The sequence below is a fragment of the Stegastes partitus genome, unplaced genomic scaffold (assembly GCF_000690725.1).
Source record: "Stegastes partitus isolate 25-593 unplaced genomic scaffold, Stegastes_partitus-1.0.2 Scaffold845, whole genome shotgun sequence".
Classification (NCBI taxonomy): Eukaryota; Metazoa; Chordata; class Actinopteri; family Pomacentridae; genus Stegastes; species Stegastes partitus.
The window spans coordinates 69,719-94,290 of NW_007578576.1; the positions used below are offsets into that span (position 1 = coordinate 69,719).

The window sequence follows — 24,572 nt, forward strand, 5'->3', positions numbered from 1 at the left end:
ATTTTTTTTTAAAACTTGTTTTTTATCATGATCTACAACTTTTGCAGAAAACGAGCTAAAAGCGAGATATGGCTGCAGGACAGAACTTCTGTGATTAGCCCTAATGAGCTTATTCCTTCGCAGGCTGCCATTGTAATAGAAATGCAGAAAGTTTGGCCCTCGGATCGACTTTAATGGCCAGGCGAAAGAGTTGAGGTGTTGCTTTGAACAGCAAGAACCGGCACCTGTACCTGATCAAATCTTCAAAGATTTTTACACAGGTCCATTCAGAATGAGTAGGACTTAATAAGTAAGGCTTTTTGAAGCTGACCGTGACACCAGCTGAACCTTGACGCCCTCACATGATTAATAGCATTATGGTAAGTCTTTTTTTTTTTTCCCCCTTTTCTTTTCTTTTCCTCTAAGCAAAGGATTGTTTGAGGCCGTCCTGATCAAAACACTCAACCTTTTTATTGGTCCAACTGTCAAAGAAAGCAGACTTTGCATTTGGCAGTTTGAATCACTGAGTCTGGATTTGGGAATGAACACGAGTAAATTGATGGACTCGCCGAAGAAAAAAAAAAATCTCCCTGTGATCAGAATGACGCTCGTTACTGCCATTGATTAAGGTTTCAATGCAAATAAACACCCTGTTCTTCAAGGAACAAGAACTCCAGGAAGCTGAACAGTGACTTTTTTTTTTCTTTTCTTGCTTGTGTATAGCTGCACATCTGGAATCCAAGTTTGGAGTGAGAAGAGCGCACGTAATCAGTTGCAAATGTTCTCACAAAGGCACCAGAATTCATAAATATGTATTCCTCGGAAACGGGAAGAGGACAGCAGGTGATTGACGATTAAAACTGACGTTAAAAACAAAAGAGCCGGTTATCGCTGTAAACTTGGGCCAGGCGATGCGAAATCCACATGTGAGGAAGATGCAGATGCGCAGAGAGGATCCAAAATGGCCTCCACCTCGGGCTCGTCAAGGAACACATGATCAAAGCTGACACCCATCTGCGATTAATTCAACTTTATTGACAATCATCCAAAGCCACTGAGACAGCAACTGTGTTTGACCCGTCATTCGGGCTCATTGCGCTGCCATATGCTGATGTTTTGATGATATGTGGGAACCAGAGAAAGGTGGAATCTGGTTTATAACTTAAGTCTAAACGCAGACCACTTGATCTGATGAACATAAATACACTCACTCAATCCGCTGGCGTGCATGCCAGCACCACGTCCCCTTTCTTATTAGCCAACTCTTCATTTCTGCAGCATCATAGCACACTTTTATGCTGTGAAAGTGAGTTACGACATGCTACTTTATATGACTTTAATGCCACTCAGGCTTACACAGATTACTTATCGGAGCATATTGTGACAATTCTTGCAAGTTCGTGACCTATTAGTTGTAGCTGCATATGTGATCGAAACCCCCTTGGCTCACGATCACTGCAACTGGAATGTTTTAATGAAACTATATCACCCGAATCCCATTAGTTTAATGTCTACAAATGTTAGCTTTTTACCCCTGAAAGTTTTCCGTCTTCTTCGTCCTTTGCTGCCTTTGTTGTCCAACGTCGGAATGATAATCAAAAAATGTCAGACTGTTTGGATTTCTGTGATCCTTCATAGATATGCGATTAGCATAAACCATATAAGCCAAGCTAAAGCGACACTGGCTGAAATCGCAGTGGGATCCTTATTTGTTAAGGCGTGACGCCTCGTACCCCGTGTGTCCTGCTTCCAGCTTCCTCGTGGTGCCAGCACATACCCCTGAGTCCCGGTAGCGAAACCCCCCCCGGGTGGAGGCAGATCACATTTTACACACAGGCACGTGCGCTCACCCACGTGCACACGCGCCCGGAGACACAAACAAAGCACAAATACAGCCTCATATTAATGCAATAACCGTCCTTCGTGAACACACACACACACATCCCCGCACGCTCCTTCACAGTCCACAAACACACCTATTTCTTGATTAATTGGATGCCCTGCCTAAGCTTCCTGAATTATGCTTTGACATAGGTTATAATTAAATAAGACAAATTCAGGAAGTGTATGAAAGCCCTCATTTCCTCAACAGAAATGTGAGTTTTAATTTACCTCATGCCGAGACAAGCTGTGGTCACCTGCGGAGAGCCAATTCACCGTGCATCGCTCGGCGCATGATGTCTGGCTTGGACAGAATGCGCCGTTAAAACAAAAAAAAAAAAGAAACCCTTCCACCCCCCACTCCCAACACCACCCCAATGCCAATTTATGGAATGGCGGTCAAATATTTATCCAGTTGATGAGCTGGGCTGTGAGTTCCTCCCTGACAATAATTAAAGACAAACCCGAGCTAAAGGTGAGCCATGACATCATTTCGCAACGACCTGGTTTGAATGAAGAGGTGGTGGACAGTGTAAAAAGCCATGTTATTTTTTTTTTGTCATGAATGCACGATAAGTAAGAAGGGCGAGTGGATCTTTCACCTCCAAAAGGTGCAACACGACACGACACAGCGGAATCCTAGTTTAATTGTCTCATCTGGAAAAAGAAAAAGAGGATATTCCCCCGATCTTCAACCCACACAACAGACTTCAAAAGCTGTGCCTCTATGCCCTTATTCCCCATATGGCTGCCTGCTACCGCCTCAGTGGAAGCTATTGAGACATCGGCATGAATGGGTATGAATGGGATGCCGGCTGGTGTGCTGTGGGAAGGGCCTGTTGAGAGAGCTGGGGTTTCTCAGACAGGGATCACAGCCTGAGGTGCTGCGTGTGTCCAATGAACAGCGCTCAGCACCCTGGGATCACAATGAGAGCAGAGCAGTTCTGAAAATCAATAAACTGCTGGAGCTCTCCTTGGTCTCCTTCATAGAGAAATAACAGCATGCCAGAGTCTATCTGTGTCTCTAGATTTTTCATTCTGTCTCTTTTAATACTCTCTTCAGCTTCTGTTTTCATCTAAACACACCCACACACAGAAGAAAAAAAAAAAAAAAAGGTCCAGAAAGTGTGTCCCAGCGATACGGTAAACACTGGCACATTTATTCTCTCTGCAATAAGGATATTTTCTATATATCGTGCGGTTAAATGTGCCCTCATAAATGTCACCGCTAATCCGCGGACTCGCAGCATTAACGCTGAAGATTGCGAGACGTGCATGGAAACAAGTCGGGACGGGAGAAAAGGGGGATTTTGCAAATCTCCCATCAAAGTTGTCTAATTATGTTAATCAAGAATTCTCCAAATGTCAGCGTCGCTGGAGAGGATGAGATTTGGAGAGAAAATACTGTAACTGATGAACCAACCAATCAACTGGGCCACAATGGTTGTAATGACAATTAAGTTTCGACATACAAAAGAGGCGGGCTTAAATCATGGGCACACTTGAGGAGTGAACACATGAATTAATATCAAGAATCAATTTATTGCAAGATAAATATTTTCTTACACTGAATAAGCATAGATTTCGCTCCGCATTTATGGAAATTAAGAGTTGAGAAATACGCCATCTCTGCAGAGTGACACCCGCTACGACTCGCTGACAGAACGAAATTAATTGAAAAACTGAACAAAAGTCCTCAGCTTTATCTGAGCATACATTTAGAACTGGGCCGATGAAATCACTCTGGAAGGCACGAGCTAGTCTGAAATCTGAAATGTAGAGCTTGAGGGCCTTGGGCCAAGACTTTGATGAAACGATTGATGCTACTCCTATACACTGATACATGTTAAATGTAAGACGATGACCAGCAGCCCATTAGCTTAGCTTAGCATCAAAGCTGTAAACATTGGGAATTAGCTAACCTGACTCCGTCTGAAGATTATATAATCGATAATTTGTAGCGCATATACGAAGAACAGCCTGTTTTGACTTTTTGGACAACAGTTTATGAAGAAATACTCTTTCATATCAAAGGGAAAACTGACTCTTTACAAAGTAATGTCATTTAATTAAAAACAGAACACTTACAAAAAGACTCTGTCATGTCAAATTGAAAGCAGATTTCTACTAAGTAATGTCAATGAAGAAAGACCTTAAAATTTACAAAAACAAAGACTCTTTCATGTCAAAGTAAGAGCAGATTTCTACAAAGTAATGTTGATTCATTAAAAACTTAAAATTTACAACAAAAAAAAAGTCAAATTGAAAACACTGTTAGCAAAATACAACCGATGGCTTTGGCTGTACAGACTATGTGCTGGATGATGCCACAACATTGCCAGTAGCACAAATATTTTGTCACCTGTAAACAGAACTATTCTGTTTCTTTCCCTCCATCTTTAGTCTTTATGCAAAACAAAGTCTCCTGGTTGCACCTTGATATTTACTGTGGTGACATGACAGTATTAATTTGTCAATTTTTTCATTTAACTCACAGCAAGAATGCAAATAGGAGCTGCTGGTGGCGGGCAGAGAGTGCTACCTTTGGATGGGAACCACTTTATTTGTTTATTTATTGTAAAAAAGCACTTTAGCGTACTGACAAGAGAGCAAAATTGAATCTTTTAGTCAGCTCTCATCAAAACACCACTAAATAACAGCGCTAATTCTTCAATAGCAAGCTTAGCTTTATGTTCTGAAAGTGTTTCCCAATTAAATATACATTTCTGTTGTGAGAAATGCTAAAATATGCAGCTAGGGTGTAAAAACAGTAATGGTATTTACAGTTGTGATAAAAATAAGATGCAACACAAATGAAATAGTAATTGAATCTTAAGCAAGGTAACATATTACCATGCACAGCGGCTCATGCTTTCAAATCCTGTAAAGCGCAGCGATGTGTGTGTAAGTAACAGACATTAAAAACAATCATGTTTATTGTGTTTGCAATAATTAGATCTTTAACAGCGGGAGGCTTTTTCCCTCTGATTCTCTAATTTGATACAGTAGCGTCTCATCGCTGTGCCACAGGTTAGCCACATAGGGAGGAAACATTAATCTAATCTAACACTTCATTCAAAACTCCAGGGGATCTCTGCTAAGTGTTGCAATCTCAGGCTATTAAATTAATGTTGTTGTTTGTTTCATGATGGAACAAATAGGATATGCTTGATGAATTACTTACTTTGCCGAGCACAGCGGCGGCTGCGCAGCATCCTGAGCGAACCTGCCTCTGAATCAGAGGGAAATTTCAATATAGTGTTATCACTTCATTTTAGCATTTATATAATTTTGTTGTAGTGAATCATTTCCAGCCCTGGAGCTTTTTTCTTCTTCTTCTTCTATGACACATGAATAATTAGTTCGATATGTTGCCAGGACACCCTTGTAATTTTTGATTACCGACTGCATGTATGCAGATGATTAAAGCGCCTGTTACATGCATTTTAAGTGCAGCTGGATGAGAGCGGATCCAGATGAGCGCAAACTCCTTTCATTTGGAGAGGTCCGTCTCAAACTTCTACGCGACACGTCGGCTTGTCTTTAGGCACACATATACCCGACTGATAATTCCCACAACACGCGCAGAAACTCTCTGGAATGGGCTTGAAATGGAACACAACATTAAACTCCATTTGCATGTCATTAGGAAAATGGAAGCCACCTCCCCCTGTGGGTTTAACCCCTTATAAATATATTTAAATATATAAATATCATGAATACATTAATTGGCATCCAAACACAACTGCTAAAAGCACGCCACGCTCCCACGGTGGGAGCTGCTTTGTCTCTTTTCGCCTGCACACCTGCACACACACACACAAAAATCATTACTGCTTTGGCCACAGAACTTCTCCCTGACCTTCTCATAAACACACACAGCGAGCTTCACACTCCACCCTCTATAAAATAGTCACACATCCTTCCCTTCACCACCCACACCTCCCCGCATGGTCACATAATCCCAGCCCTTCTTTCTGGCTTTACAGTGTCTCTCTCCGTCTTTCTCTACTTTCTCCCCCTCCTTCGTTTTCTTTTTTTTTCCCCTCCCTTTGCCTTTCTCTCTGTTTTCATGGATCAGCGGAGAGAGCAATTACATCAGCGTCGGTCTGGCGGCCTGGAGATGAAGAGCTGTGTGGCTATGGGCAAACACCTGGCCATGGTTAGAGGAGCAGAGCAGGAGCAGGAGCAGGAGGAGGGCGGGAGGAGGAGATGCAGTGTAGACAGATGTGCTGCAGGTTCTTTGGGCTATGGGGAGGCCTGGAAGCATAGTGAGTGTGTGTGTGAGTGTGTGTGTGGATGGTGATGGGGAGCAGCGAAGCACAAACGTGAGAACCCGCAAGATGTGTGTGTCTATTTGTAAATCATGTGCGGTTCGAGTCGAGTCAGTGAAGCCCTAAAACAACCCCCCCCATCACAAGCAGTTAACATTACAATCCTTCACAGCAGTCAAAACTCCGCGCCCGCCAAAGTTTGGGGCGATCCGTTCAGCGTGCGTCTGCCTTTCCGCTTATTGACAGAGTCGCGGCGATTTGCATTACAAAAGGAAAACTGTTTGAAAATATGCACAAAACATGTCATCTGTGATATGGCTTCAAAATGCTTCAAACATTGCCCAAAAACACTGTGAAAAAGTGCACCGGCGTACAATAGAGTGTAAAAGCTGTGCCGCCCCTTTTTTTTCCTCCAAACTGTTGCTGAGGGATATTTTTCAAACTTTTATGTTAAGAAAGAAGAGAAGAGAAAGAAAATAATAAGATTGAAAGAAAGTGAGCAGAAGAGGGGTTGCGTGAGGATCACAGATCTGCTCTTTGACCTCAGTCTAACCTCCAGCAGACCTCAGACAGACATGTGGTTGCCATCTGGCCCGGCTCACCCTGCTGTTGTGTCAGTTGATTTATTCCTAAATATTCCTAGAATTACGCTGCTGTGGCTGATTTGGCTTGAGTTTCGTTCTTGGATGGAGTTTACCTCAAGTGGCAACGTGTCACAAGGAAATAAACATTTCAATTTTTGCAGTTTTAGTGGTCATTTTAAGCAACTGATCAAAGCTGATGTACAGTTCTCCATCATGCAATAGCTACATTTTCACCACTAAAGTACAACTGAGAGGCACTAATGCTTGACCAGCCTCCATTCTGGGAGCAGAATGGAGGAAGATGAACTTAACTTGCAGATTTTACATGCAAAACATAAAAGGCAATAAAATTCGACTCAACTGAAGTTTCACATCCAATCCCGTCTTGTGTCAAATGCCTTTTCTACGGGGCAGCATGTAGAAAAAAGCAGTGCAGAGCAGGTTTAAGTGGCATTTATGCTAACTTTAGAGCTTGTACAGTTTATTGTCGGAGTTAAACATTTATTTGTAAATCAATGTTGCCTTACTTTTCTTAGATTACTGCGTGGCACTTAACAAAACGGTGGTGAGTCTACGGACCTCCAGCTGGGCTGATTTTATCAAGCAATCAACAAATGCAGTGATAGAAAGTTTATCACCTGCTGGCAAAGTGCAGACAGACTCAAATGCAACAAAGTTAGACAGAAGCTGTTTTAGTTGAGAAGACGCACTCTGAGCAAGGATGAAAGGAGAAAGAGTTGCAGGTCCACAGCAAAAGTCTGTCAAACTTTAGTGTCTGTGGAGATTCTCAGTCATCCAGGTCATGGTTGTTCTCGTAGTTTAATCGTAGCAACTGGACTTGCTTGTTGATTGAAGACGTTTCACCTCTCATCCAAGAGGCTTCATCAGTTCTGACTAATTGAAACCAAAACTCAAGTATTAATGGCTCCTTATGGATATAAGCATCTGGAACTCCCAACTAGTCATTCAGAGCTGATGAAGCCTCTTGGATGAGAGGTGAAATGTCTTCAAGGAACCCAAGCAGTCCAGTTGCTGCGATTAAACTACCAGAATGCAGCTTTAGCATTACAAAATCCATGTGATAAAGAATTTGTAATTCTCTGTCTCCTGATTAATCTCAATCTAGATTCAGTAATTTAAAGCAAAATTCAACCGAGTGATCATTCAAAGTGTTCCTTGTGCAAGTTAAAGTGAGATACGAAAAAATGAAACATAAATAAGGACTCACGTGGAGACACAACAAAGCAGGCAGTCTTGAAGAACGATTATGAAGTCAAGCAAGAAGGAGTCAAATGGCGATGCTGCTAGAAAACAAGGACAACATGAACTTACCTGGCAAAGAGGTGAATGCTGGAGAGGCTGATGACCAACAGGAAGTGCAGACAGGTGACTGGGCAGGTTTGGGAATGAAACCACTGAGGACAACTAGTGGACAGGTGAAGAACAGCAGGGTCAGTGATGCATTTCACTGAAATTAAACTACTGTGAAAGAATTTACATTTTTATGCTAAATACTTCCAAAAAAAAGGAAGATATTTAAAAAACATCAGCTTTAAAACTCCCCTAAGCACGCCTACATATCAGGTAGTAGCATAAAGTGTGACTACAACTTACTACAACTACGAGTAGATTTTCAGAAGGAAATATTTTTTAAAATCTGGGTGTAGGAGCCTAAAAATGAAACCTATGTGAGAAATTTAGGCTCAGCTGGGAGTGACAGTCCCAGCTTGTTGGACTGTGCATATAGATTCATTGCATTAGATTGCACTGTAGAGCGGATCGAGCAACTCCGCAGCTCCGACCCCAACTCAGCGGCACTTGTTGCAGCAGAGTGCAAAGGCGCAGGCACGCCTCCGAGCCAATTAACAGTAAAATCAGCCCAAACAGATTTTCAATTGATAAATCTTTAATGATACCAGGGATTTTACACAAATACACACTTGACAGTGCTAATTTAAAGCAAATAGGAGGCTTGATTAAAAATTCCCCAGGCATGGTGGTGGTGGTGGTGGGGGGGAGATAAATGTTTGAATAATTTATCAGATTTAATTGACACGACTGCGATGTTGTAAACAGAAATGTTTTGATGTTCGTAATGCATTTTGACACGATGAGATTTTGGGACAGTTCCAAGGAAGAAGGAAATTTGGAGCGAGAGAGTTGGAGAGAGGGGGGAGATTCACAGGGGCAGGAGGGGTAGGAGAGAAACTCCAGGAAGAGGCAGAGAAAGAGGAGAACAGCGAATCAACTCCGCCATTTACATATTATTCCAGATCAAGCTGCCTGTACAAGCACTACTGGGTATTTTATCATAACGGATATATATTTATATATAAGGCAGGGAAAGTGTCGGGCTATGATAGGCAGTGAAAATGATCAGCAAACACAATGATACACAAGCCTGGGAGCCAGCCCGAGGCTACAGCACTTTGGTTTGACCTCAAGAATGTGACACTAAACAAGGATGTAAATACGGCGAGAAGAGGAAGAGATACGGGGAGAATTCTCAGGCAGAACACATGCTTGTTGCAGCACATAAATACATACAAGCGCGAGATAGGCTGATAGAAACAGCTCGGTGATGCAAGCAAGCATCGGAAAGAAAAAAAAAAAAAAAACAGGGCCACCTCGCCGTATTCCACGACTCCTCCGGGGAGGCCTCGGCAGGGGTTACACCGCCGGCAGGTGCAGGGCCACCACTTGTCAGATAAGAAACCGATCTGCATGCGCCCGTCCGCTTTCCCCTCCTTGTCCGCCCGGCCGCCGGTAAACATCCCCGGTTATCTGCAAACAAACAGAGTTTACTAGTGACTATGAATGAATGCATCAAAATTTGATGGAGCCACCACGTCGGGCTCCTCGAATGCATCTCCGCCATGATACAGTGTACACCTGAATACATGAATAGCCAACGAGGAGGCCCTCGCTGTTTGTAGGGGTAATGTTGACTGAATTTTTAAAGATGTTATTTTGATTTGACACGACTGCTGGCTCAGTGGAGTTCGGAGGGGAGAGATATAAGACAGAAAAGCATCCGAGGAGGCCGGCGTCTAGGGGGGAGAAGAGAGGAGGCAGGATAAACAGCAGTGGGAGAAGCTGGAAAGACAATCAGCTGGTATCAACATATTGACTGTGATGGGGGGAGGACAGTATGGAAAGAGTGACATGGAGGGGGGGGAAGATATATAGAAGGAGGCAGATAAACAGATCGGGAAGATGACAGACACATAAAGGCATGAAAGCGCTAACACGCCAAGACAGCCACCAGATGCAAAGATATATTGTAGAATCAGATGTCAGCGTTACAGACAGCAAAATAAAGTCACCTCCACTGCCTGCAGGTAATGTAGGTAATTGGCAGCGTTTGTTTTTTCTTGCACCTTCAATTTATTCCCAACAATGACAATAAGAGTGAGGAGGGGAGGAAAAAAAAAACACAGCACAATGCAAAAAAAAAAAAAAAGGAGGCTAGGAGCAAAGCTGACATTAGCAACACATGCATTTATGTTGCCTGACAATGTATCGCTCCCACATCAAAGGAAGCCTCACCTTTCGCAAAGACGGAATAAGCGGAGGGCCCTCGCTTTATTAACTCCCAATCAATAAACATGCAGTCAGTGGCGAGGTAATCAGGAAACACTGGCAAATGGCCTGACAATGTATCAAAGCCGACGCTCCGAGGCAACGGCACAAACTCTAACAAGCATTTTATTACCGGTAGCTGTTACTGACATTAGTCAAAAAAAAACCAAGAGAGATAAAATAGAATAAGGAATGCGGCGTGGCTGGCTGAGAGGGCCCCTCGGCTGAGAGCGCGCACCTCCCGCGTTTGATAGCCGCACGCCTCCTCTTTGATATGATAACAAATATAAATTGTTTAAAAACATCAAATAGGCAGCGAGCTGGAAGCAGACTTGCTGTGACAGACGTCTGGTTTAGGGGGCGATGCTGCCACTTGTCCACCAGCATGGGAAGATTTGGGGTTTTTTATTCTTTTTTTTTTTGGTTTAAGCCACAGGATGTTTTGGTGGGATGATGATGCACAGTTACTGTAAAACTGCTACGTCTTGTCTACGCTAGTGGTTTGTGTATTTGATGTTCTGCGTTTTGTGTTCACATACTTTGCTAATTGTGAGTCACAAAGTAGAAATCCTGTCCCCAAAATCACACTTAAATAAATGCACTTAAAGTATCAAGCCGGTGCTGATTATATCTATAGTTAGGTAGTCTGGTGCATGTGGTTTACAACATAAAGTTCACCCCCCTCTTGAAGGTCACAAGATAAATGTCAGAGGTCATTACTTTACTTTCATTTTGGCATTTTTGTCACTTTTCTACGACTGCTAAAAACTCACCAGACTTCTGCAACATCACAAAATCATTAAAGAATTTAGTCAAATCAACTTTTCTAGTTAATGTACAAGATCTCCAGTTAATTGAACTTTAAACGTATATTTTTGTATTTTTAGACGACTTTAGAGCTTAAAAACACAAGTCGACTTAAGTTCATCCAACTCACTAAATTAAGTTCATAAACAAAACTAGCATACAGGCAGACTTCCCAGAATGCACTGGGAGAAAGTTAGACCTTTTTTTGTAGTTTTGCGTGAAAATCCGACATGTTGGAAACTTGCAGTGTGTCTTTAAGACATGTCAAATAAAGGTACGGTTGTTTCTTTTCCTACTGATCACAACAGTTCTAACCCCTCTCTGTGTGGCTGATGGATTCAACTTACTATCTTAAAACCTTGTTGTCTCAAATTTAGTTGTTTAACTCATCTAGTTTTACACTTTCACAACTCAGAAACTGACTGTGAACTAATTGACATTTTTAAGGTGCGTTTGTTGGCAGAAAGAACTTAAAATGATTTACAGTGTGGAGAAACAAGATGATGTTTTCCTGATATCTTGAAGATTATAAAGAGGAGGAACATTCTGGAAAATACACTTAATCACATCAGAGAGTTTAATGAGAAGTTTGTGACCACTCTTCTGTCTGTGCAGAAAAGAGGCCACACCTGGTAGCTGGTTAGCTTAGCTTAGCTTAGCTTAGTGTAAAGATAAGAGCTAGTGAGAAACAGCTAACTAGCTAGGTTACATGGAAAAGTACCAAAATACACCAATTAACAACTACTAGCAACTACAGTGAAAACAACAACTTGTGTTTTTACAAGAGGATTTGTGTTTGTGGTTGCTAAGCTAACGAGGCGTTGGTGGCCATTAACTATAGTTGTTGTTTTCATTTATAGGAGGCCAGCTAGCAGAGAACATTCCCACAACATTGACTCAAGCTACCTACAAGTTCTACATTTAAGGAAAATATTTAAACCAAATGTTGCAAAAAATTTAATTTCCAATGATGTTCTCTTAAAGTTAATGTTTTAACGTCAACATTCAGAGGATGTGGTCGGGAATACAGGTGATGTTTTATGATAACAAAGGAGGAACGTTCTCAAAACAGCATTCAAAAAATGTTTTCCAGGCATTATCGAGACCTCAGATCATTTTTTATAAAACGTTCTTGCAATGTGATGTATAGTGGAACATTCTTCCTGCAATGTTCTGAGGATGTTTTAGGGATGTTGTTGCATTAACATTCTAACATTATAGAACGTTCTCAAGATGTTATCCAGACCTCAGATGACAGAACAAAGGTTCTTGGTGAAACAGAACAGCTTAACAATGATATCACCAAACATTTTTTGAACATGTTCAATTATGATACTTTTAAGAAGAACATTCTGGAAACTAAAAGAAAACTTCCTGCTGAAAACATTCCTAGAACTTTGCAGAACTTTACCCCTGTAAAGCAGTAAAGTGTCATAAAATAAGAGAAAAAGCTCATTTAAAACACCTTAAAACTGTGGCAGCGTTACTCTGAATGTGCTGCGGTATAAGATTTGTGCGCATCTTCTCCGACTTGTTTCCCGCCATACTTCCATTCTTTAGGATCCGTTGTTCAGGGCCGGCCGTTCGGCCCCCCCGAGGACCCCATCCAGGTGAGGATCCGAGCCCGAAACCCGCTCGGCTAATTTGTTTGTTTCGTTCTGGGGGCATGGCTGATATTAAGAGGAGATCCTGAGCGGCGGGGACGGAGGGAGCCGGGGAGCGAGGGAGTCGGGGAGGGGAGGGATGAGTTTACAAGCCCCAGGTACGGTGAATGGGTGAGCGGGAAGATGCAGAAAAGAAGGCAATGAGGGGGAGAGAAAAAAAAAAATCTCATCCAAATAATTTTCACCCTGTGGGCGCTAAAATGCAAATCACAGATCAAAGAGGTTTGCAATGGAAACTAGCGAGATTGGGAGAGAATATCATCAAGCCGGGGTTATATATGTATGTTCAGGATGTGAGCGAGACATGCTGGACCCAGGTAATGGAGCTGACCTGTACTTGAACACTGCCCCCCACTGCCACTATCATTTTCCTGCTCGCCTTTTCCCAGGGTTATAGCATGTACAGTACACTGGAAAGTAATTTACTTTCTCCATACAGTACCTTTCTTCCCTCTCGGTTTTTGCTTTAGTCTGTATTTATAAAGACTTTTTTTTTTTCACGAGGCGGCGAATGTGCGGTTTACGCCAACCGCCTCCTTGGAAGCGGTGGCAAATCCTCCCTTTTGACACTGAATTGATGTTCAATGGCCTGTTACTTCCTGTCGAAAACAGATGTCAGGAGGGAAAGTCGAGCAGCAGCAACAACAACAAGCGAGAGAGCAGCACCTTGTCAGCTTTGGAAGGTGTTTGATTTAGTTTTGCGTGACGAGTTAAGCGAATGGAAAAAAAATGCACCTCGAGTCGAGATACTAAACATGTGGGAGAACGTAGGAGGAGAGGCCGAGCTATGGATGGGGGAAGGATGTGGCTGGGAGAAGGTGAGGGAAGACTTTACACGGAGTCTCCGCATTAATGCCTAATTAATGTCTGTCTCCCCATTAATGTCTGATTAATAATTTACGTCCGTCTCGTCCACCTGAAGCTGTCATAACTTTTCTCGCATCCCGAAATGAAATGTGACAATGTTGTCTTGAGGCTTTTTGTTTTCTCCTCCTGACTTGAACTAAAAAGGAAGCAAAGGAAGTAGTTTCATGCATTTTCAAGTTCTTCACTTGTTGATGATGGGGTCGTGTTTTTTTTCAAATTAAAATGACATACTTCCCAGCACCAATTTCCTTCCAGTACAATTTTGAGGTACTTTCTACTTTATGCGACTCTATAATTCCACTGGGCTGTGTGTCAGAGGGAGTTATGGTACTTTTTACCTCGCTACATCCATCCGACAGCTTGAGTTACTCGTCACTTCTAAACTTCTCCGATTTGTTTCATTGTTCGGCACATTGTTTTACTGGTACTTTTCAAAAAAAGCCATTTCCTCAATCGTGAATGTCTTTACAGAAAGTGGTGGGAAACCTCTTTTTTTTCTCTCCTAAATCAACCCAACTTTCACGATTTATGCTAAATTCCAGTAAGCTACCGACACGTTATTTTTTGAAAGAATCAAAACACCGAGCGAAGGTTAATTTTTCCTTTCAGAAAACAGTGCAGGTATTCAGCTCTTTGGGTGCCATCTGCATCAGCACCAGAGCCTCCTACTGACGTGGATTAGCGGTTCGCAGCACTTTGACTCTTGGCTCGCCGCAGGATTCAAAACACAGCTGGTTTTTCTGGTTGGTCAGCACAACCTGCGCGGGGTCACGCCGCGTTCTCGGTCGTCGCCCTCCTCAAAGACGCTCTCTCTCTCTCTCGTGGTATTTGCTTTTGAATGTAAATCCTTAATCCTCCCATCTCGTCTTTCCTCTCGTCCATCCTTCCATCTTTCCTCCTCCTCTCCATCCCCTCGTTATTGCCAGCTGTCCACATTTCTCCCCCTGCTCGGTGTCACCTGCTTTGTAATCTGATTACTTCACAGTGGAATTAGTATGTATATTTAATGCAGCTTTCTTTTTTTTCTCCTTCTTCTTTTCTCCCTTCCGTCTTTTATTCTTTTTAAATCTTGATGAGTGATGCAGGGAGGGAACGGAGATGGGGTGGGGTTGCTCTACTTGCATGTCTGGCGGATATGCCAGGGCCATGCTAATAAATGACAGCTGATTTATGCGTCTGTATTCTTTTATTTATAAAAAAATAGCAAGCGGGCTGATTTCTGATATTAATAATACAAGTGGATCCACTTTGATTAGGCTTCTGTGGAGAGCTGTGCATATTCAGCATTACAATTAAAGCCTCTGATGTGAAATAGGAATGACACGCTAATGAAGCGAGCTAGCGAGCCTGAACCGCGACTGTCCAACAGCATTACGGCCCATCTCGGATGAAGAGTAATTATACGAGGAACACTGAAATGTCATTAAAAATCTTCAGTAAGTGATTTAACCCACCATTCCTCACTAATGCTAGACTGTTTTTTTTTTCTTTACCACCTCCCAACCCCCACATGATCAACTCCCAAGGTTTTCCTCTTTTTTAAAAAACAAAAAAAAAAATCTTTCTTTGCCACAACTTCTACCTCAGAAGTTTCACAAACAACGAAAAAAAAAGAAGATCACCCGACTCTTTCAAACATATTGAGATTTGAGACATACAGATGCATTGTCCTAATTTAATTTCAGAACTCCATGGTGCCGGTGGTGGTAGATAATTGAAATCATTCCATTATAAATTCCATTATGAATTGGTGATTAAGGCCAGATGTGATTACCATGGATTAAAGATGATAGTTGTGATTTTTTTTTTCTCCCCCCCCTCCAACATAACCTCTTGAGCCACCTGCACGGTATCCACCTCAAAGTCTTTTATTTATCACAACTAAACACATAAAGGAGGAAATAATAGCAGCGAGAGGTGCGAAGACGAGCGAGGAAAACGCACGATAAAGAGTGCGTTCGAGGGGAGTGTTGTTTCTAAGAGGATTTAGATAATCTGATTCATTCCTGCTTGATGTGCTCATTTTCGCAGGCAAAAAAAAAAAAGAAGAGATTTACCGGGAGCCTCGGAGGGGTTTGTTGTTGTTGTCGTGAAAGCATAAAGCAAAACAAATAATGAGCTATATCATGTTCCCATATCATATTCATTAGGGCTATTGTCAAGTCTCTTTGTGGGGTGAGTGTGAGGGAGACAGGAAGAGGGGGAGAACGAGGGACCTGGTAGAATGTGTGTGTGTGTGTGCATGTGGCAGATAATGCCACAGGCAAGAATTCATGAATATCAGCAGTTTCTCACCATTTTGTTGGGTTAATCTCTTGTTTCAGTTGGAGAAATAGGCATTTCTCTTGCATACATTACACCGCTGCCTGCACATCACATCCACACAAAAAGTACCTTTAACGTCAGGTTCCTCTGATGTAGTGACGAGTGAAGTTTTTATGTATCGAGGTCACACCGTTTTTTTGCTTTTTTTTTGTCTGTCTCAGCAGCTCCATCGACGGAGTGGAAACTCAGACATGTGGCAAAAGGGCAAGTGAGTTTGGAGTCGGGTTTAAAATGCAATACTAAACCGAAGCATCTCATGGGAGTTCCTTTTTCTGATTTGACAAAAAAAAAAATTGCTGAGTGTTAGGCCTCATAAAGGACTTAAAAGTGGGCGAAAACATGAGACAAGCATGTGATGGCATCTGACGAGGAGCAAAGGGAAAAAAAAAACGCCTTAATTGTGGCATCCAACCGGGCCGGCCTGGTTAGAAGAGCGGGGATGGGGCAGGGGAACGGGGCACAAGCGTCCCCCTCGCCCACCACCAAACCCAGCGTCATGCCTCCGAGCCATGCAATTATTTTTGCACTGCGTCCAATATCAACTTGAGAGCAATGCAAATTATTTAAGACGCGCTTTTCAGGGCTCGCAATTATAATAATGATGATCTCAATTAGCGTTGCCATTGCCTCGGACTATTTAGCAGGCAATTTTGCAGCCTGGGGGCGAGGGTCTTCTAGGGAGCCGACACGCATCGTCAGGTCAGAAGGGGCTGGATAGAGAAAGAAAGAAAGAGACCGAGACAGAGCCTGCACTTTTAATCAATAAACTGAGACTAGAGATATTTACCACCCCATCCCACAAGGGCACGGTTCATAAATTGACCTAATTGGTCGGCGGTGGAGATGAAATGAATGATGCCGAGATGCGCGGTCTAATTCGGGAAGTGAAGGATGTGAGCTAAGTTTCCATTGTGCTGCGATGTTACTGAGATCTAATCCGTGTCGGAGAAGGAACTGTTTTCTCAAAATGACATTTTACTAGAAAGATAAAACCAGTAGCTAGTTAGCGTAGCTTAGCATTAGGACTGGAAAACAGAGGGAAACTGTTGGCTTTGCTTTGGTAACGAAATCTAACAGGACTTTAGATATTTTTGGCCAAAACCGAGGACCTGAAAAATACTTATTGTGGGTTCATGGAGGTACAAGAGGAGACTCCAGGAAGTTACAGTGAACAAGAGAGTATACATAAACCACAACGTTACAATAACTTACCTGATGCTGCCTGTTTCCACCTTGTGCCAAACAAGTAGCCACTGGGCCATAAACACAGGACTTCTGGGGTACCTTGAGGTAGACTTGGGATCCTTTGGGTCCTGTGAGTTGAGTTGTGGCGACTGTCTTCTGGCTCCTGGGTTTTAGGGATGTTGGGTTAGTGGCTTGGGATTCTGAGAAGTTCCTGCAACGTGGTTGGGTTCATCGTCCTCCTGGTTAGCTGGTTAGCTGGTTGCTGTTTCTGTGGAGAGTCTGCAAGAATGTTTCGGCATGTCAACGAAACATCCACCTGAATGCAAGGACCCAAGGTTTCCCACCAGAACACTGAACGATAACGAGATGATCAGCGTCATTCAGTTCACCTGTCAGCGGTTTTAAAGCTGCGTCTGATTGCTGTTCACACATGAACCTTCTGAAGCCGAAGCTGCCTTCAAGCTCCGATAAAACCTTCTGGCTGCAGCTCTGTATTTACTATACAGACATGAGACTCAATGTTCTCATCGAACTCCTGACAAGAAACTGAATAAGCACGTTTCCCCAACTGTCTAACAATGCTTTAAAGCCTCAAAAAACATTCACTTTTTCAGAAATTAACTCAGTGCATTCTCCCGTTTCCCTGCATGTCATGTACTATACTGCTCTGCCACTGTATATTAGAGGGACCCCCCCACCACCACTACCACCACCACCACCGCCGACACCACCCTCCTCCTCTTCTTCTTCTCCCCTCAACGCACCATTCATGTGGAAAAGGCTTGCACCACCAGCTACCCTTTCTTTTATTCATCGCACTGTAAATAACTCCACTTTATGAAAAGCAGCCAGTGTGACTCACGGATACCTCTCTAACCACAACCCATTATTATTTCATGGCCTTTGAAAGAAGGGGTCTATAGCAGGCGCTCTCACACTTTAATGTCGGAGCTCCCTCTGATGTTGTGTAGTACACAGCGGCCCTTGTTGCGCTCCGTATGCAATCCCTCACTTGAATTCACAAACACTTCCAAGTGCATAAATAGCACGGAAAGACAAGTGCCTTGCGAGCTAGCTAATGCTCTGGAACGCCATTGCTGAGGAGATAACAGGAAGCCTGCCATGGCTGATGCCTGGGACTGTCATTGGAGGGGTGGGAGGTTGAAGAGAGAGACAAGTGTGCTCCTTTATGAAAAATGCTGTTGTTTTCTGACCTCTCATGGGACATCATATGGTAAAGGAAAAAGAACATGCATCAGCGTTACGATTAAATGACCAGCGGATATGATTCAAAGGGTCCCACGATGTCCCTGAGCACCCTTTGGAACGTGTAGAAGGCTCTCGGCATACAGACGAGCTAATGGGCAACCTATTGGTCATGGTAGATTCAGTTTGAATCCAAATGAGGGTGTCAGTGTGTGGCTGCTCCATGACCGACAAGGTGTGGTAGGCCTGCTGGAGTTGATTTAGCCACATTGGCTGTCATGGCGTTTTACCAGTCAACATCCATCAATCGAGAGGCTAAAAAGCATGTTTTTTTTCTCCCCCCCCTCCCCTCTTCGTTTGAAGTGTCAAGAGGCTTTCTTAAAGACGGAGGAGGAAAATGGAAGCAGCTGATGAAATCTCACATCTTTGTTTTCTCTACATGATGTTAATAAGGCCGCTTTTTTTTTTTTTTTTTTTTAGCATGACAACAGACTTAATAATGCGGTTTGTGCCAAAACCACTTTTTGCAGCATGAAGTGCATGAAATGAAGCCTAGCTGGCTCTTACAAAAGCCTTTCAAAGGTACACAGCAGCACTTCCGTGTATACCGAGACATGCTTGTGGTACATGAAAGCAGCGGGCTTGAATCATACAAAGGCTAAACCCATTACAGGTCCAGAGGGGTGGGCAACACAGTGCCTTGTCCCGCTCCTCTAAACAAGACTCTAGGTGCTGGAAGCTTGGGGGGGAAAAAAGCCTTGTAACATATACATTAAATTTTAATTGTTTTTTTCCCAACCTCCTCCCTTCACATCTCTGAAGTAGCAGCTCCTGAAACGTTAAAAGTGTAATGCCAGCTAGATTTTCATGGCTGTGCCTTTGTAGAATAAAAGATATATGTGTAACAGCGGAGGGGCGAGGAGGCGGGGAGGGAGGGGGGAAATAATTTACTCTCTGATGCTGGAGGTAGACAGTTGCTTTTTCAAATTCCAAGTTTTGGTCCTTTATTTTATTCAGCAGTGAAATGCCATGAATACAGAAAATAATGTCTGTTACAATTCTCAACCATGACCTTCTAATGTCAGAGAACCTTTAACGTATGGACACAGTACACAGTAATGAAAAGTATCAAAAAAAGTAGTTGAATCTCGATCGAAAATAAAAATAAAAAAACAAACGAACAAAAAAAAAAAACAAAAAAAAGTTTTCACCAATTACATAAACATATGTTTGCTACAGTCCCAATTTACTGTATACATAGGGGGATCATATTCTCAATTATTAGAGAAGGATAGCAGTAGAAAGGATACATGACTCAACTGCCAGACATAATGCTTCATAAAGTATGCACAGAGGTACAAGCAATAAATACACACATTAGGTTAAGCCTTACAGCTACGCAAAGCAGATGCAGAAAAAGCAGGTTTGCTATTCTTAGCGAGCAATGAGAGAGAAACAGTAAAAATTCAGGTAAGTCAGAAAAGAAACACTGAGATTTTTTTTCCTCTTAGAAAAAAGTCTGGTAAATTTATGGGTCCACCAACATTTTTTTTTTTCTTTTTTTTTTACATAAGTATGCACAGTTATCAAAATACAGACAAAATCAACCCAGAAAATCCAGACAATCCTAAAATCTAGTGGAGGAGCAGATCGCAGTTCTGGAGGTCTTTCTGGTATTATGTGCAAGCAACTATTTTAGACATTTTTTTTTTTTACTTAATTTATACAAAACCCATGCAAATCTACAGGTAATATGCATTCTGTGGCTGACAGGTTTTATCCCTCCCAAAACAGTATATCTGAGGTAATGCACTCCGATGCATTGTACGTACATTTAGGCCATCATCCCGATGATTTTTATTATATTCTTTTTATTAGTTCTTGTTTCCAGTCCACCAAATGATTTTTAGACATGCATTTTTAAAACACAATATTCCCTTACAGGTAATCTATACATTATCATTCTACAAATGTTTGAGGACAACCTATTACAATGCAAATCTTCCATATCTTGACGCAGGGAATGTAAACGTTGGTTTGAGCCACGTCCTATGAGACAAGCGTAGTAAAGTGTAACAGCTTCTTGTGGCATTCTCGTAACTTCGTGCAATCTGTCATAATTGTTCTGAATTTTTGTTGTGCAGAGGTAGAAGCTTTTAGAAAGCCTTTTTGGGTAAGTGGGAGAACCCTTTTTTTTTTTTTTTTTTCCTTTTTTTTTTTTCCTTTTTGCTTTTTTTTTTTTTGTTGAAAGACGCAGCGTCCTTTTTATTTGGTGTGATAAGATTATTAAGGACGTCGTCTTCAAGTCGTTTTGCTGACTCCAGCTAAGTATTGAAGGGATAAGCTTTGTTCCTGGGCCCAGTCCCCTCTTGACGTGGGACTGGCACATGTGTGTGTGTGTGTGTGTGGGTATATGTGTGTGTGCTTTACATGCTGTGTGTGTTTTGTACAGGACTGCACGTGTCTGTGTGTGTTAAGCTCTCGCGGCCGCTTCCTTGGCTTGGCGCAACAACACTTGAAAACAACATATGCACAGTGTGTTTCCATTTTGGTCAAAACAGGCAGACGCGTCGCCCGCTGCTGCAGCGCGACAACCAAAGCCACGTCGGTTTCTTTGACAGCTTCTTTTTTTTTTTTCCTGCAGCTGGAGATTCAAACCAAAACAAGAAAGTTGGCAGACCAAAAGCATCAGGGGGTCTGTTTGTGTGTGTGTGTGTGTGTGTGTGTGTTTGTGTTCACGCACATGTATGCTAGTCTCCGACAGGGTGTGTGTGTTTCTTTTTTTTTTGTTTTTTTTTTTAGGATTCCTTTATCCCATACAAGAGGAGGCAGAATTTTGTGTAACTTTGGTTTACTGAAAACAGAAATGACCATTAAAGCAACAACACTTTTCTAGATGACATTGGCTGTGAGGAAAATGATGGGACGTAGTTTCCGACAATAACTACTTCTCTTTAGTCGCTAGAAATACCGAGTGTGTTATAAAAAGCTGGCTACCTATACAGAGTAGACGAGTGCCAACGCCGCTCGTGTCTATATAGTTTAGAAGCTGTGACCCACACGATGAGTATTCGATGAAGTTTAAAGCAAATATCACCTAGAAAAGGTTACCCTTCACCTTAGATATCCTCTTCTGCAATGGCTATTACTATTTGCTTTTACATGGTAACCAAGCCACATCATTTCATATTAACTTGAAATCATGACTTATTTGGCTTCACTAGATATTTTTCATGTTTGGTTAGCGATGTTTTCAGTTTCGGTTTCGACGCGGCTCAGAACAAAAACCGCCACGGAAATAAGACGTGACATTATTTTGACAGTCCCACTTAGAACAATACATATTCACCAGGTTAGAAAAAATAAAATTAAAAAAAAATCCCAAAATAAAAAAGAATGACTTCTGATGTGTAATGCGTAACAAAAAAAAAAAAAAGCTTCTTTTTAAAAAAATAAAAATTCAACTAAACTTCACAACAACACAATGTTTCTGCACTTCCATTGAATACACAAATGTTTTGTTTTGGTCATGATCCACTTTTACAGTTAGCTGCTCTCTACCAGTTAAATCACATAAATGCCTGCAGTTCAAAATATCACATCACCTTTCTTTTTTTTTTTTCACCTACAGTACATCTGGCAGAAAATCCCCCAAAGTGGACGTTTTATGAGTTATCAAATTACACATCAAAATCAGCATTTATTTCCCCTCTCTCTTTCTTCTCATGATCATCTTTGTATAGGGCTAAATGAAACAATCCCAGAGGTTATTCCAAGGTAGTTTGCGGAACAAAAGCTTCTCTTTGTACTAGTTTAAAGTCACAGAAGGCGGACCAAGAGGAGTTTGGTGGCTTCTGTCTATAAGCTATTGGCCATTGCTAGTGTTGGCTTTGGTTTCTAGCTGTTGCCTGTGACTGTTTGCAGGTAGACAAAGCTTTAGAACGAGGAGGTAAGGAGAACAGCGAGAAGAAAATTATGCAGAAATGCATTTGTTTTGTAAATGGTGCTTTAAAGAAACTGTGTGTTTTTTTTTTTTTCTTTATCCCCCTCCCAACTTAATTTCCAGTTTTTTTTCGAACTTTTGATCACAAACAGATAACAGACTGGAAGCCAACCTTTTCTCTTTTTGTTTTTTTTCTGGACAGCTGCAACAACAGTCTTGGTACCGCAGTTCCGTTACTGGTGTGATTCAGGGAAATGGCATTTACAGTTGGTGGTGTCCTAAATCATATTTTTGGAAAATAACAATGGCTGGAAAAAAAAAAAAAAAGAAAAAGAAAAGAAAAGAAAGCTGAAAATAATATACTGGTTTTCATAATAGTAGCAACATACAGGCAGTGACACAAATTTCTGAGACTACTCCTGTGCAAATGATAACAGAGCAACAACTTGAATTGAACCAGCAATTGTCTCTAGACATTAACAACTACTGTGGGTTGGATTATTCACAAACATAAAATGTCTTCCTTTTTGGCAGTATATGAGGCCGCTAGCTTTCAACGGAAAATGATTTGCTCATTTGTTTCATGTTTTTTTTTTTTCCCCATCCATGAGTCCGTCATCCTTGATACTGTATGTGGCCACGCCATCCCTAATGAAACAGGTCTCAAAGAGTTAATTTGTTTTTTTTTCTTTTAAATCAGACATCTCATGCCTGTCATGTTTGGGGATCCCAAAGGGCTGCAACAAAGAGTTCCTTTGGACCGGTCTCTATCCGGATACATGCTCAATAAATAGTCCCAGTGGTGAGAGAGACAAAGAGAGAGTCAGCTGTGGTTGCTTGGACTGTGGAGTGGTTTCTAGTCTTGCAGGAGGTCTGTGTGAGAGAAACAGTGCGGTTGGGTGAAGGGATACGTTCGCCAAAAACTGTATCCTAGTCACTCCAGGTCTTCCGATAAGTTCCCTTCCTCCAGCTCCCGGTCGTCATCCAGCTCTGGACTGTGATTGGCTGTCGTCACGAGTGACATCGGACAGTCGTCGTCGTCCATATTAAGCGGCTCCTCCTTAACGTGAACGGGTGGCCTGCGACACAATCACATTGCCAATAAATGTTAGCTTCCTGTCGGGTTTTATGAGAAATCTGCAGCCAGATCAAGAACTCACATGTAAATTTGTCAAGTGCAACTTTAAAGTAGCTGGAAAACTCCTGAGGGGGAGAAAAAAAAAAAACGTAGTAGTGCTAATTAATACCGTAACAAAATAATATGTAGTAGACAGTGAAGGTTTTCAGCCATTACCTCCTTGTACTGTAACACAACAAACAGATAAATAGCCTGCCGTATCACAAACAGGCATTACATGCATTATCTAGTGAAGGTAACAACCGTGTTGTTTGCAAGACGCTAATTCGACATGATGCCTCACGTCTACTGTAAGTAAGCGCATGAAAATTGCATGAAAAACATGGCCCCTGTAAGGCCGATAAGCTGTGATGTTCCAGACATGTTTGGCATTTAAAAGTTTACTGATGACACCAGGTTGAAATACATGAAAAAGGAAAAAGGGAAAAAAAAAAAAAAACAGGCCACATGATAAATAATGGAGAATTTCTCATCCCTGAGCCCCCTGGAGCAAAGGCAGAGGAGAGGCTTTTTTATCTAGTTAATAGAAAGCGCAGCCACTCGTTAATATGCAGGGGCTGTGCATGTCGCTCCTCAAGAGGAAAAACCGGCAGCTAGGTTCTGCCATTAATCAACTTCAGCCCCGGCAGTTCGCTCGGACACCATGATACATGTTTTTAACTCTAAATGGATGAATATCTTTAGCCATTGTCAATAAGCGCTGGGCAGGAAGCAGCAGCGGTGCGGCTCGCAGGACACCTTTCCCTTCAGAACAACAGAGGAGTGGGCGGAAAGGAAAAAAAAAAAAAAAAGAAGAAGAAGTGTTGGGCGACTAACAAGAATAATAATGCTGTCACACACAAACAAGGCATAACATGATCTGGGGCCCGAGTCGGGTAGAAGGGTTTGTGCCATGATGATAAATCTGACAAAACCTAATTATTTCTGACACATCGGATGCATCAGAAAATCCCCGTAGACTTTGAAAGAGGAGAGTGAGGAGGGAGAGAGAGAGAGAGAGAGGCAGACTTATCAAGTGGTAGTGCGTTAGGACGCGTCTCTCCTGGGCTGCCTTCATCAGTGGAAGAGGGGAGGGCTTTGAATTTGAAAAGAATTTTAAAAGGTACAGATGACTTTAATATGCAGAGCCAAATACTG

The 24,572-nt window shown here is 42.1% G+C and overlaps 1 protein-coding gene across 2 annotated transcripts in view; it reads right to left on the reverse strand.

Annotated features, from left to right (window-relative positions):
* Positions 1-19,328: 19,328 nt before the first annotated feature.
* Positions 19,329-24,572, reverse strand: part of foxp2 (forkhead box P2) — a 94,483-nt gene continuing 89,239 nt past the window's right edge. For both annotated transcript variants that reach the window (XM_008292928.1, XM_008292927.1), the window contains one exon: positions 19,329-23,376. In XM_008292928.1, coding sequence (XP_008291150.1) covers positions 23,232-23,376 — 145 coding nt within the window. In that variant the 3' untranslated portion in view covers positions 19,329-23,231. The remainder of the gene's footprint in view (positions 23,377-24,572) is intronic.